General features: G+C 41.0%; 1 protein-coding gene across 1 annotated transcript in view; it reads left to right on the top strand.

Annotated features, from left to right (window-relative positions):
* Positions 1 to 12,589, top strand: part of RB1 (RB transcriptional corepressor 1) — a 169,330-nt gene that overhangs the window by 134,523 nt on the left and 22,218 nt on the right. Inside the window, 3 exon segments of the mRNA XM_077811427.1 lie at positions 4,823 to 4,941; positions 11,213 to 11,358; positions 12,255 to 12,400. Of these exon segments, the coding sequence (XP_077667553.1) occupies positions 4,823 to 4,941; positions 11,213 to 11,358; positions 12,255 to 12,400 (411 nt within the window).

Genomic DNA, 12,589 nt, shown 5'->3' with positions numbered 1-12,589 from the left:
TTTAGCAATTCTGTATGCACATTTGGGAAAAGCAAGGCGGTTAATGAAAAGTTACATGCAGCCAGATTCAGCACTGGTAAAAGTAGGTATTGCTCTGCTGGAGTTAAACTGGGGATGTAGCGCAAATTAGTCATTTTTCACTTTTGAATAACAAATATATGATACTGGTATTTGGAATTAAAAAAAATCTCATGAAAAAGACTTCTCTCATCTAGTGTGAGTTAATGAGCAATCATAATTATTATATTCTTCTGCTTCTTTGTCTCATGTTTTTTCTTAACCCATCTGCCACGGTCCTAGCTTCTAGCCCAATGAATTAAAATTCTTTATAGGACAGGCTCCCACACAGCTTTATGGTGATATTCTGTTTTTGAAGTTAATGTTAGAGTGGAGATCAAGGTATAGTAGTATTCCAATACATCAATAAAGTACAAAACCCCCTGTACTGTTAAATAAACAAGCAATATGAACATTTTGAGTTAAAGAATTAAAACAAATCAGACTGTATTGACATCTGAGTGAAATCCTCAACAATGTTTTTGTTACTGTTCCTTTGCCTGAAACCATACAGAAAGCAAGCCCAAATAGGGTCCTATTTTGCATGTATCCAACTTCTATTCACTCCCAACTGTGTGTAGAGTCACTAAACTAGGATTGAAGATTGGTAGACCTATTAAATCAATGGAACCGTGATAAGGTTTATCCAGTCGGTTGGAAATTATGGTCCTTAATCTTCAGTTCTTTTATGGGATATGCGGTTTAGGTTTGGAGAATTAAGTTATCATTGGGTTAGTCAGGATTTTGTTTTGGCAGGACTAAATTGTTTCACTGTTCTGAATGCTAGTGGTTTTGTTAGGCTTTTAGAAGTGCCTTTGCAAATGAAAGTGAAGCTTCTACCAGTGCTGGGCAACCTGCGGGCCTCATGCAACCCGTCAGGGTGATCCTCTGGCAGCCGCAAGACAGTTTGTTTACATCAACCGTCTGCAGGCATGGCCAACCGCAGCATTCAGTGGTCATGGTTCGCCGTTCCTGGCCAATCAGAGCTGCGGGAAGTGGCAGCTGGCCTGCACCACTTCCTGCAGCTCCCGTTGTCTGGGAACGGTGAACCATGGCCACTGAGAGCTGCGAGTGGCCATGCCTGCAGACGGTCGATGTAAACGAACTCTCTCGTGGCCCACCAATGGATTACGCTGATGAGCCACGGGTTGCCCACCACTGCTCTAAATCGTTACAACTGCCACAGGGATTTCTACCTTTGGCAGAGTGAATACAAAGCGGTAGCTAGAAGCAAGTTCTTGCAGCTTCTTTTTAAAGCTGTTAATTTCAGATCTATTCTTGCTTTGGATTAAAGGAACACATCCAATTATTGAATATTTTCCAAAGATTTCATAACTTCTTAATATTAAAATATCTGATTTAATTTACCAATTTCATAATTATTTTTTGTTCCTTAAAAGTTTGGTTAGACTATATATTTCAGATAGTTTAGCAATAGCCATAGTACTAAGATGCATTATGGAGTCAAAGCTTGAAACTGTGTTAGGAAATTATTTAAATGTTAAGAAATCTAAAACAAAGATAAAAGTAGTACCTAAAGAATTAGAAACTTTTTTGTTAAGGTGAAAGATCTCACAGATTTACTTGTTCTTACTCTGAGCCTCACAAAGACTCAAAAATATTTGATTTCTTTGACAAAGTACCTAAAAGAAGATTAAGCATTGTTGTTGTAATTGGTGGACTCTGAAACCAAAACAAGCACCTAGTCCTCATGAATGCAATTCTGAATTGTGTATATCTGGTTCAGAAAGCTATTGATGCTTAAAAGATATTTGAATTTTGGCTGGGTGCATATGTTAAACTTTTTTCTTAAAACTCAGTAAAGTGGTATTACCATGGCAGCATGGTCTAATGGTTAGAGCCAGGGAGGACAACTGAGAATCAAACTTTGGCTCTATTCCTGACTCTGTCCTGGATTGCTGTGTCTCCTTGGACAAGTTAGTGGTACTAGATCATGTTTCCATTTCCACCTCAATAAAATGGGGCAGTGTTACCTATCTTAGCACTTTAAGATCCTCAAAAGAAATGCAATGTTGTTATTTTGTTATCTGAATTTGTACTATGCTTGTGTCCAGTGACATCAGTCAGATTCTTGAGTAATAAATTTACTTGAGCATTTTAAAATGCGTGCACTAAAACTGTTCATGTGAAGAGTATTCATGGAGGGGAGAGGCTACTGATCTGAAATACTGTTTAAAAGATTTGAGAAGCAATATAACATCTCAGATAATATGAGTAAAGTTACTTTACGAACAAAAGTCACTTAGATAAACCTTATCAATAGATAAACTGAGTTTTGGGTACAAAGTTTTTTTTTTAAAGCACTGATTACTCCAACTGGAACTTGTGGATAATGACCTCAGTTTTTCCACATTCAAGAAAAGTTTCTATTTTTAGAGCATTACTGTACTCTAAGTCTCAGTGCTCGCACTATCAACCCCTGTATTCAGTGGCTCATATCTTGGCTCAAAAAATTGTTCTAGGCAGAAAGTTAGCATTCAAGAGATCAGATTCCCCAAAGAAAAAATTTGATAAATATATTTAATTTTTTGAAAATAGAGAAAAACAAAGGCAAATACATAACTTAAGTCTGTCTATAACCAAAGTCAATTAAAATCTCTCAAATATGTTTAAAGGGATGGAAAACTAGGAGAAAAGCAGCCTACTCGGAAAGAACCCAGAACTCCTGTTCATGTGCTTAACCACTAGACACTCTCTCATTATGCTGAAATTTGGTCTTCCTCTTTTTTGTTTTCCTTCCATCTCTCACACCTCTCCACCCCCAGACCAGCTGTTTGCCTTAATAAATTTTTCTTACTCCTTTTTCCTCAAGAATATTTTCCTCATCATAGATACTTAAAATCTGAATTGAATGGGTACAGGAATCTCCCATCCCCCTTGGCTAGTGGATCTGTTATCATGTCAAGGGAAGAGTGGAAGCTTGAAAAATGAATGACTAATTGCTCAAGGAAGGGGACATAGCCTTCTTCAGGAGACAGGAGCAGCATTGACAGCAGGAGGGACTGTTGAGAGGAACTGGGGTATGAAGTAGGTGGGAGAGTGAGAAGCTGAGGTAACAGTTATCTGTTTGGACATGTGTGGGAGTTCTAAAGGTGTAATAGGCAAGCAAATCATAGTCATGTAAATACTTGTAGTTACTGAGAAAAGTCAGGCAAACCAGCCCGCATCACATGATTGGCCTGCAGGTACTTGTATAACTGAGAAATAACTGTGGTCGTGAGCCAGTAACTGTACATCATTTCTCTACTGTGGCTTAGACAGTGCCGGAATTGCCAAAAATCATGGCCTGGAAATCATGAGATTGTAAGAAAAACAAATGTTGTGTTCTTTTTATTTGTCTTCTGGTTTTTGAACCTGCAGGATTCATGTTTTCAAACTCTTCTCCACAACCATGAGGACTAGAATCTTCTTTTTTTTTTCTTTAAATGAAAATTGAGATTCTATTGGGGTCACCTGACTCCAGGTGTTAGGGCTTGAGAAAACCCCCCAAATATCTTGAGATTTACAATACAATCTCAAGAGTTTGCAACATTGCAATTCCCATTCAGAATAATAGAGCTGTAGGAAAAAAATTGAATACCAATCTTTGAAGTTTTTTTGCCTTTATGCCAGACTGGTGCAACTTGGATGACCAGTTTACTTTACATTTGCTTGTGAACCTACAGATCAGTGCTGTGTTCACATTACACATTCCTTTGTCAATTTTGCTATTTAAATGCATTTGCAGTCTTTTCATGTATATTTATAAGTAACACATTCATCCATAGAATTTGATGGACCTTGAACAGACAAGCAACACATTCAGTATTCGTAAAATTTTGGGTCCATCAGTGTTGATGCCCTCTGCTTCACACTAGGGGAAGGAAAATGCTGACTTCCTACTTTTTGCTCATCCATATCTACCACGGTTTACTAACTGATTAATAATGCCTTTTCACTACTGATACAAAGCTTAACACCACATAAATAGATACATCTCTCTTCTCCCCATTATTCCTGACTTGATATTGGTGGCTGGGTTTTGGTTTCACATTATTGAAAGAGTATTATTGCTAAGCAGGAGCCCCCTGCTGAAGTAGACATAGACAAAAAATCCAGCACTTCTGTATTTTCAAGACTAGTTTATTGCTATGGTGTGAAGCAAGAATGTTTTTCATGCATTTCTATATAGTTCTACCGACACTTCACAGATAAGCTGAGAGGAACCTGAGGTTCTGCTATTGATGATAAGTGTGAGATTCTTGCTTCAACCGTCTTCTCCACTTCACTTGTACCCTCCTCCCACTGCCTTTCCCCATCACCTCTCCGTTATCTTTGATCTTAGCAGGGTTCAGACTTCCTCCTTCCTCTTTATCCAAAAGTACCAGTAATCAACCTAAAATCCAAAAGGAGATCTTAAGTGCCTTTGAACTGCAACCTGATGCTCTTGAGTCTTTCTGTATTTAACACATAGCAGCTGTAATAAGCCAGGCAGCACTCGAACTGGAACAGGACCAGTCAAAAAAGGAGGAGGAGCACAGGTCCATCACACTGGCCTTTTCAAATCCTAACTGAGGGTTATGGAGGAGGCAGAATGTCCTTGAACTGGCTAACTGAAGCCGTTGCCAGAGGAAGGGTGCAGAGTGAACACTAGAAATAAACAAAAACACAGAGCACTTGAGCAGTGCCCCAATTGTTGGTGTGACTCTTGTCAAATAGTCAGTTTCCTTTGCTAATGTTCTGTTACTATGATTTTCTTTTTTAGGATTCGTCTCTATTTGATCTTATTAAGCAATCCAAGGAACGAGAAGGCCAAGTTGATCAACCTGAGCCCACCTGCACTCTTAACTTGCCTCTCCAGCATAATCACACTGCGGCAGATCTGTAAGTAAAGTGCATGCTTGGAGTTTAGTGCTGTGTGGAGTTAATTTCTTCCACAATATTATATAATTATTTATTTGTATACTGCATTTTTCTTTGTTGGACTTGGTACTAAAGTCATGCTGACTTGTGCATTACATATGTTAGGACTCATACAAAAAACAAGCCATCCTCAACAAATTTTAAATTTCTTTTCTCAAACTCCATCAAACTTATACTTCTAATGTCATTTCTGTTTACCAGGATTTTCCTGAAAACTGTTATGTTACATGGCATGACTTCATCTGTGTAGGGATAGATATACTCTTTTTACTTAAATACATTGACAAAACTTCTTAATATGCCCATATTTTCAAAAAGGTTTGTGATGCCATAAGCCAGAGTGTGTGAATACAGCTGCTACTCAATGCCACAACCAACACTTCTTCCCAACTCCCTTGCTCTGCTCCTCACTGGCCCCACAGGCAAGTGGGGTAGCAGAAGTAATCTCCACTCCCAACTGTGCCAGAGGAAGGAAAATGCCTGCAGCCAACAATTTGGCAGAGCAGAGAGTAGTTTTGTTTCTTCTTCGAGTGATGGTCCCTATTGTATTTCACTGAGGGTTATGCTCATGTGCCAAGCTCCTGGAGCCAGAGCTTTTCAAAGTAGTGTTGCTTGGTGGTCCGTGCATGTACCTTTTTAATACCTTGTGGTTTTGCCCGAGGCCATTAAAGGCGGGTCAGACTGACCATATCTCCAGTTCCTTCTCACCGCCACCCACACCTGGGTCTGCTTACTGGATTATGCCTGTATTCAAAGTCTGTGCTTCCTGCCCTCGCTCGTTCTCCACCAGCGATGAACACCAAAGCTGTTTGTACTGTTTGGGGGAAGCCCACATTGCCTCCAGGTGCAGCATCTGCCTCTCCTTCCCTGCCCATACACGAGAAGGCTGAGCTCTCCACCTCAAGAAGCACCTCCTGGAGGTAGTCGTGGGCCAAAAATGGATCCTGGCTGGGGTACCCACCTGTACATTGGCCTGAGCAATCCAAGAGCGCTCCTTCTATTGCGGAGCCTCCATACGGATCCGTCAGTACTAGTACTAACGATCCTGCATTGGTTCCTAGCCATGAGCCACAGAAACATGCTCATTAGCATGGCAGTAAATTTTCCTCTAAATCCCAGGACACTGAGCTGTCCATGAGTTCCAGCCACATAGGAGCTACGCGCGCCAAGGTACATGAGAAATAAGAGGCCACACTGCGTGCCGGATCCACATACCCCTCATGCTTCGACTCTGCTGGTGTCCTATGAATTGTTGGTCCTGAGACAGTTGCCTTTACCGGTTCTGGTCCCATCAATAGACCAGATATCAAACGCTTCGGGACCTCACAAACTGTTCGTCCTGGTATGACAAATGTCTCTGCATGTTTCGGTGCACTTACTAGGGGAGGACTTGTGCCCACGCACTCGGCAATGCTCTGGTCGACAATTGGTCATTCTGGACGAACTATGCCTTCCCCCTCCTACCACTCCAACCTCACATCCTCCGCAAACTCTAGCGGGAGATAGTGATGGCCATTCTGATTACTCCATTCTGGCCTTGCCAATTCTGGTTCCTTCTTCTCCTCCACATGTCAAAACTACCTCCACTCCTGCTCCATACTTTTCCAGAATTGCTGACACAAGACAATGGCAGACTAAGGTATCCAGATCCATGGACATTACACCTGACAGCATGGTTTTTGCACGGACACCTCAATTAGCACGAGAATGCTCACTGGCAGTACTAGATTCATAGATATTTAAGTCAGAAGGGACCATTATGATCATCTAGTCTGACCTCCTGCAGAACGCAGGCCACAGAATTTCACCCACCACTCCTGCAAAAAACCTCTCACCTATGTCTGTGCTATTGAAGTCCTCAAATATTGGTTTAAAGACTTCAAGGAGCAGAGAATCCTCCAGCAAGTGATCCATGCCCCATGCTACAGAGGAAGGCGAGAAACCTCCAGGGCCTCTTCCAATCTGCCCTGGAGGAAAATTCCTTCCCAACCCCAAATATGGCGATCAACTAAACCCTGAGCATATGGGCAATATTAATCAGCCAGATACCCAGGAAAGAATTCTCTGTAGTAACTCAGATCCCACCCCATCTAATATTCCATCACAGGCCATTGGGCCTATTTACCATGAATATTTAATTACCAAAACCATGTTATCCCATCATGCCATCTCCTCCATAAACTTATCGAGTTTAATCTTAAAGCTAGATAAATCTTTTGCCCCCACTGCTTCCCTTGGAAGGCTGTTCCAAAACTTCACTCCTCTGATGGTTAGAAACCTTCGTCTACTTTCTAGTCTAAATTTCCTGGTGGCCAGTTTATATCCATTTGTTCTTGTGTCCACATTGGTACTGAGCTTAAACAATTCCTCTCCCTCTCCGGTATTTATCCCTCTGATATATTTATAGAGAGCAATCATATCTCCCCTCAACCTTCTTTTAGTTAGGCTAAACAAGCCAAGCTCCTTGAGTCTCCTTTCATAAGACAAGTTTTCCATTCCTCGGATCATCCTAGTAGCCCTCCTCTGTACCTGTTCCAGTTTGAATTCATCCTTCTTAAACATGGGAGACCAGGACTGCACACAGTATTCCAGGTGAGGTCTCACCGGTGCCTTGTATAACGGTACTATAACCTCCTTATCCCTACTGGAAATACCTCTCCTGATGCATCCCAAGACCGCATTAGCTTTTTTCATGGCCTTATCACATTGGCAGCTTATAGTCATCCTATGATCAACCAATACTCCAAGGTCCTTCTCCTCCTCCGTTACTTCTAATTGATGCATCCCCAGCTTATAACTAAAATTCTTGTTATTAATCCCTAAATGCATTACCTTACACTTCTCACTATTAAATTTCATCCTATTACTATTACTCCAGTTTACAAGATCATCCAGATCCTCCTGTAGGATATCCCTGATCTTCTCTAAATTGGCAATACATCCCAGCTTTGTATCATCCGCAGACTTTATTAGCACACTCCCACTTTTTGTGCCGAGGTCATTAATAAAAAGATTAAATAAGATTGGTCCCAAAACCGATCCTTGAGGAACTCCACTGGTAACCTCCCTCCAGCCTGACAGTTCACCTTTCAGTAGGACCCGTTGTAGTCTCCCCTTTAACCAATTCCTTATCCACCTTTCAATTTTCCTATTGATCCCCATCTTATCCAATTTCACTAATAATTCCCCATGTGGCATGGTATCAAACGCCTTACTGAAATCTAGGTAAATTAGATCCACTGCGTTTCCTTTGTCTAAAAAATCTATTACTTTCTCAAAGAAGGAGATCAGGTTGGTTTGGCACGATCTACCTTTTGTAAAACCATGTTGTATTTTGTCCCATTTACCATTGACTTCAATGTCCTTAACTACCGTCTCCTTCAAAATTTTTTCCAAGACCTTGCATACTACAGATGTCAAACTAACAGGCCTATAGTTACCCGGATCACTTTTTTTCTCTTTCTTAAAAATAGGAACTATGTTAGCAATTCTCCAATCATACGGTACAACCCTAAGTTTACAGATTCATTAAAAATTCTTGCTAATGGGCTTGCAATTTCATGTGCCAATTCCTTTAATATTCTTGGATGAAGATTATCTGGGCCCCCCGATTTAGTCCCATTAAGCTGTTTGAGTTTCTCTTCTACCTCAGATATCGTAATATCTACCTCCATATCCTCATTCCCATTTGTCATGCTACCATAATCCCTAAGATCCTCTTTAGTCTTATTAAAGACTGAGGCAAAGTATTTGTTTAGATATTGGGCCATGCCGAGATTATCCTTGACCTCCACTCAGTCCTCAGTGTTTAGCAGTCCCACTTCTTCTTTTTTTTTTCTTCTTATTTATATGGCTATAGAACCTTTTACTATTGGTTTTAATTCCCTTTGCAAGGTCCAACTCTACTTGACTTTTAGCCTGTCTCACTTTATCCCTACATGTTCTGACCTCAATAAGGTACCTAGAAGGACTCTGCAAGGTGATCCTGTCAAGCCAAATGGGCACTTTTTACCTCCTGGACCCAACAGCAAGGTCTTGCCCCTGAAGCTGTGGGCATCTCCGTGCTCTTGGACTATTTCCTCCACCTGAAAACCTGGGGACTCGCTTTCAGTTCTATCAGAGTGCATGCAGTTGCCATCAATGCTTTCCATCATTCAGTGGAAGGGCATTCAATTTTCCATAGAATCGTAGGATTGGAAGAGGCCTACGTGGCAGGACTAAGTATTATCTAGACCATCCCTGACAGGTGTTTGTCTAACCTGCTCTTAAAAATCTCCGGTGATGGAGATTCCACAGCCCCCCTAGGCAATTTATTCCAGTATTTAACTACCCCGACAGAGAGTTTTTCCTAATGTCCAACCTAAACTGCCTTTGCTGTAATTTAAGTCCATTGTTTCTTGTCCTATCCTCAGAGGTTAAGGAGAACAACTTTTCTCCCTCCTCCTGGTAACAACCTTTTATGTACTTGAAAGCTGTTACATGTCCCCTTTCAGTCTTCTCTTCTCCAGACTAAACAAACCCAGTTTTTTCAATCTTCCCTCATAGGTCATGCTTTCAAGACATTTAATCATTTTTGTTGCTCTTCTCTGGACTTTCTCCAATTTGTCCACATCTTTCCTGAATGTGGTGCCCAGAACTGGACACACTACTCCAGTTGAGGCCTAATTATCGCAGAGTAGAGCGGAAAAATTACTTCTCGTGTCTTGCTTACAACACACCTGCTAATACATCCCAGAATGTTTGATAACTACTCTGTGGAAAGAGTTTTCCAACTAGTTATGCACCCATTTTATAGTAGCTCCATCTAAGTTGGATTTCCCTAGTTTTTCACCCTGCCCTTGACCGCCCATTCAGCCTATAACTCCCCAATGGGACCTCAACCTAGTCCTTACCTCTTTAATGAACTCTCCCTTCAAACCACTGTCCTCCTGCCCTCTCTCCTCTTTGCTTTCCTTGTTGCCATTACCTCAGTGAGGAGGGTTGGAGAGCTGGGAGCCATGATGGCAACTCCCCCACCCTTCACCAGATTCCATAAGCACAAGGTTTCACTGTGACAGCATCCCAAGTTTCTGCCAAAGGTGGATTCCCAGTTTCACCTCAACCAACGTATACATCTGCCTACCTGCTTTCCAAAACAATATGTCTCAAATGAGGAATAGCAGCTTTATTCCTTTGATATGTGTAGGGCTTTGTCCTTTTACCTACAAAGGAGAAAGCTGTTTCGGAAGTCTCCTCGGCTATTTGTCGCCATAGTGGAGAGAATGAAAGGACAGGTCATTTCTACCCAGGGAATGTCCAAGTGCGTCTCAGAGTGCATTATGTGCTGCTATCAGTTGTCTGGGCGCTCTCCACCAAATGGGATACAAGCCCATTGCACAAGAACGTAAGCATCAATCACAGCTGCGCTTCATAACATGCCCCTTGTGGTCATATGTAAGGCGGCCACATGGAGTTCCGTACACATCTTTTCCTCTCACTGTGTTCTAGTACACGATTCTGCGACAGATGCCTCATTCGGTGCAATGATCCTCCATTATATGGTTCTGCCATCTTCCTTGCATCACCCTCCTATCTAGGTATTGCTTATCAATCACCCTCAGTGATAGGGACCATCACTCGAAGAAGAAGAAGAGGTTACTTACCTGTAACTGGAAGTTCTTTGAGATTTGTCGTCCCTATCTGCATTCCAATACCCCCTATCTGCATTCCAGTACTTCCCCTCTGCTGCAGCTCTGTAGGTCAGCAGTGGAGAAGGTACTGGAGATGCAGTTGGTCCACCCTGCCCCTTATTGCCTCGGGTGAAACCACGAGGCAATACAAGGGTACATGCATGGACCACCAAGAAACACTACTTTGAAAAGCTCTGGCTCTGGGCACATAGTGTATGCACATAACCCTCAGTGGGGACCAGAGATATTGAAGAACCTCCCGTTACAGGTAAGTAACCTCCTCTTATATACTGTGATTTTCTAGACTTTTGGGAAAGATACTAGTTTCACCAGTCCCTGGTCCTGAGGTGGAGAAGAGGAGAAATATGGATGAGTTTCAATACTTCTGATTTTCAGTTCTCAATTTTAGAAATTACTTGTTTCAATGGATGCTTTTCCCTTCTAGCAAGGGAAATGGAAAAGTATGCATGTGTATTGTGTATATACCTTTGTTCACTTGTTTTCTATTTTGAAGTGTCATTTTTGTTTTTATTTCAATATTTTTATTTATGCTGTATGTGCAGGTATCTTTCTCCTGTGAGATCTCCTAAGAAGAAAGGATCCACAGCGTCTTTAAACTCCACTCCTATTATAGATGCTCAGCCTGTTTTGGCACCCCAAATTCAGAAACCACAGAAATCTACCTCCCTTTCGCTATTTTACAAAAAAGGTTTGTAGATCATGTTAACAAGAGAGAGCATTTATATGTAGAACATGTATATGTAGAAGCTGCAAAGTAACCTGTCATCATCTATCCCTTGTTTTAATGGAAGTCAATAAATATATCAGGAAACTGTAATAAACACACTGTACGAACTATCAGATGTCATTCTTTCATTAGGGAAAGCATTAAGGCACTCTGAACAAGTTCAGTATTAGGAAAGTCTTAGTACAATACCAATAGATTAATACGTGTGTTCTACACATATTGTAGCCTAAAGGTAAAAATTAATTTATAAGCAGGCAGACTTGTGCAGCCTCACATTGGTTTAGGCTTTGAGCTATTGTAATATGGTGCTTGCAAAATTTAGTCTAATTAAGTGTAGTTGCCAGAATGTTAATTTGGATTGAAAATTCCTATAAACCAACCTACAGGAAATATTGGTGCATATATCCCATGTTTTATACAGACACATACTAACCTCATCAGACATAATATACAAGCAAAGACAAGGAAAATCCCAACCCCCTCGCTGAAATAACCTTGTCTACCAAGTTGGTTTTGTTGTTAATGTGTGATGGTCATGAATAATGCCAGTGTATTGAAACCTTCAGTGTAGCAGCAATACAATGACTGATCATACGCTTTGCAAATGGAAATCATCTCTAGCATGTGTCGTCTTCTGGCATATGGCTTCTGACATCATGGGTCATTACTGGAGACTGAATCTGGGATCTCCTTTGCTAAAAGCATGAACCATCCCTACTTGAGCTAAAAGAGAAACTCTACCTGCTAGAGAAGTCTCTCATCCTCTGATACAGCAGTTAAAGGCAGGCACTCTGAACAGTGGCCTATACACATTTCTCTATTAACAATGTGATTAATTATTTTTTTCTTTTCTCAAGTGTATCGTCTGGCATATCTTCGATTAAATACCCTCTGCTTACGGCTTCTGTTTGACCACCCTGAACTAGAACACTTGATCTGGACCCTTTTTCAGCACACATTGCAGAATGAATATGAACTTATGAAAGACAGGCACTTAGACCAGGTAACATAAATCAGTGAGATACTCTAGACTCTTTATTATTCCCTCTCTTGCTATCAAAATGTTGCTTTTAAATTTTTCAACTGTTAAATTCTGGTATGAGGTTTTTATTTCCCACAAAAGGCAGATTATTCAAAGCAGAAATTAGTTTAATACAGTGAACTGATGTATTTAAGAAGGCCTCAAGTTATT

The sequence above is a fragment of the Eretmochelys imbricata genome, chromosome 1 (genome assembly GCF_965152235.1).
Source record: "Eretmochelys imbricata isolate rEreImb1 chromosome 1, rEreImb1.hap1, whole genome shotgun sequence".
In the NCBI taxonomy this organism is placed as follows: Eukaryota; Metazoa; Chordata; order Testudines; family Cheloniidae; genus Eretmochelys; species Eretmochelys imbricata.
Note: the sequence above shows the minus strand (reverse complement) of the source record. Positions and strands in the feature narration are given on the sequence as shown.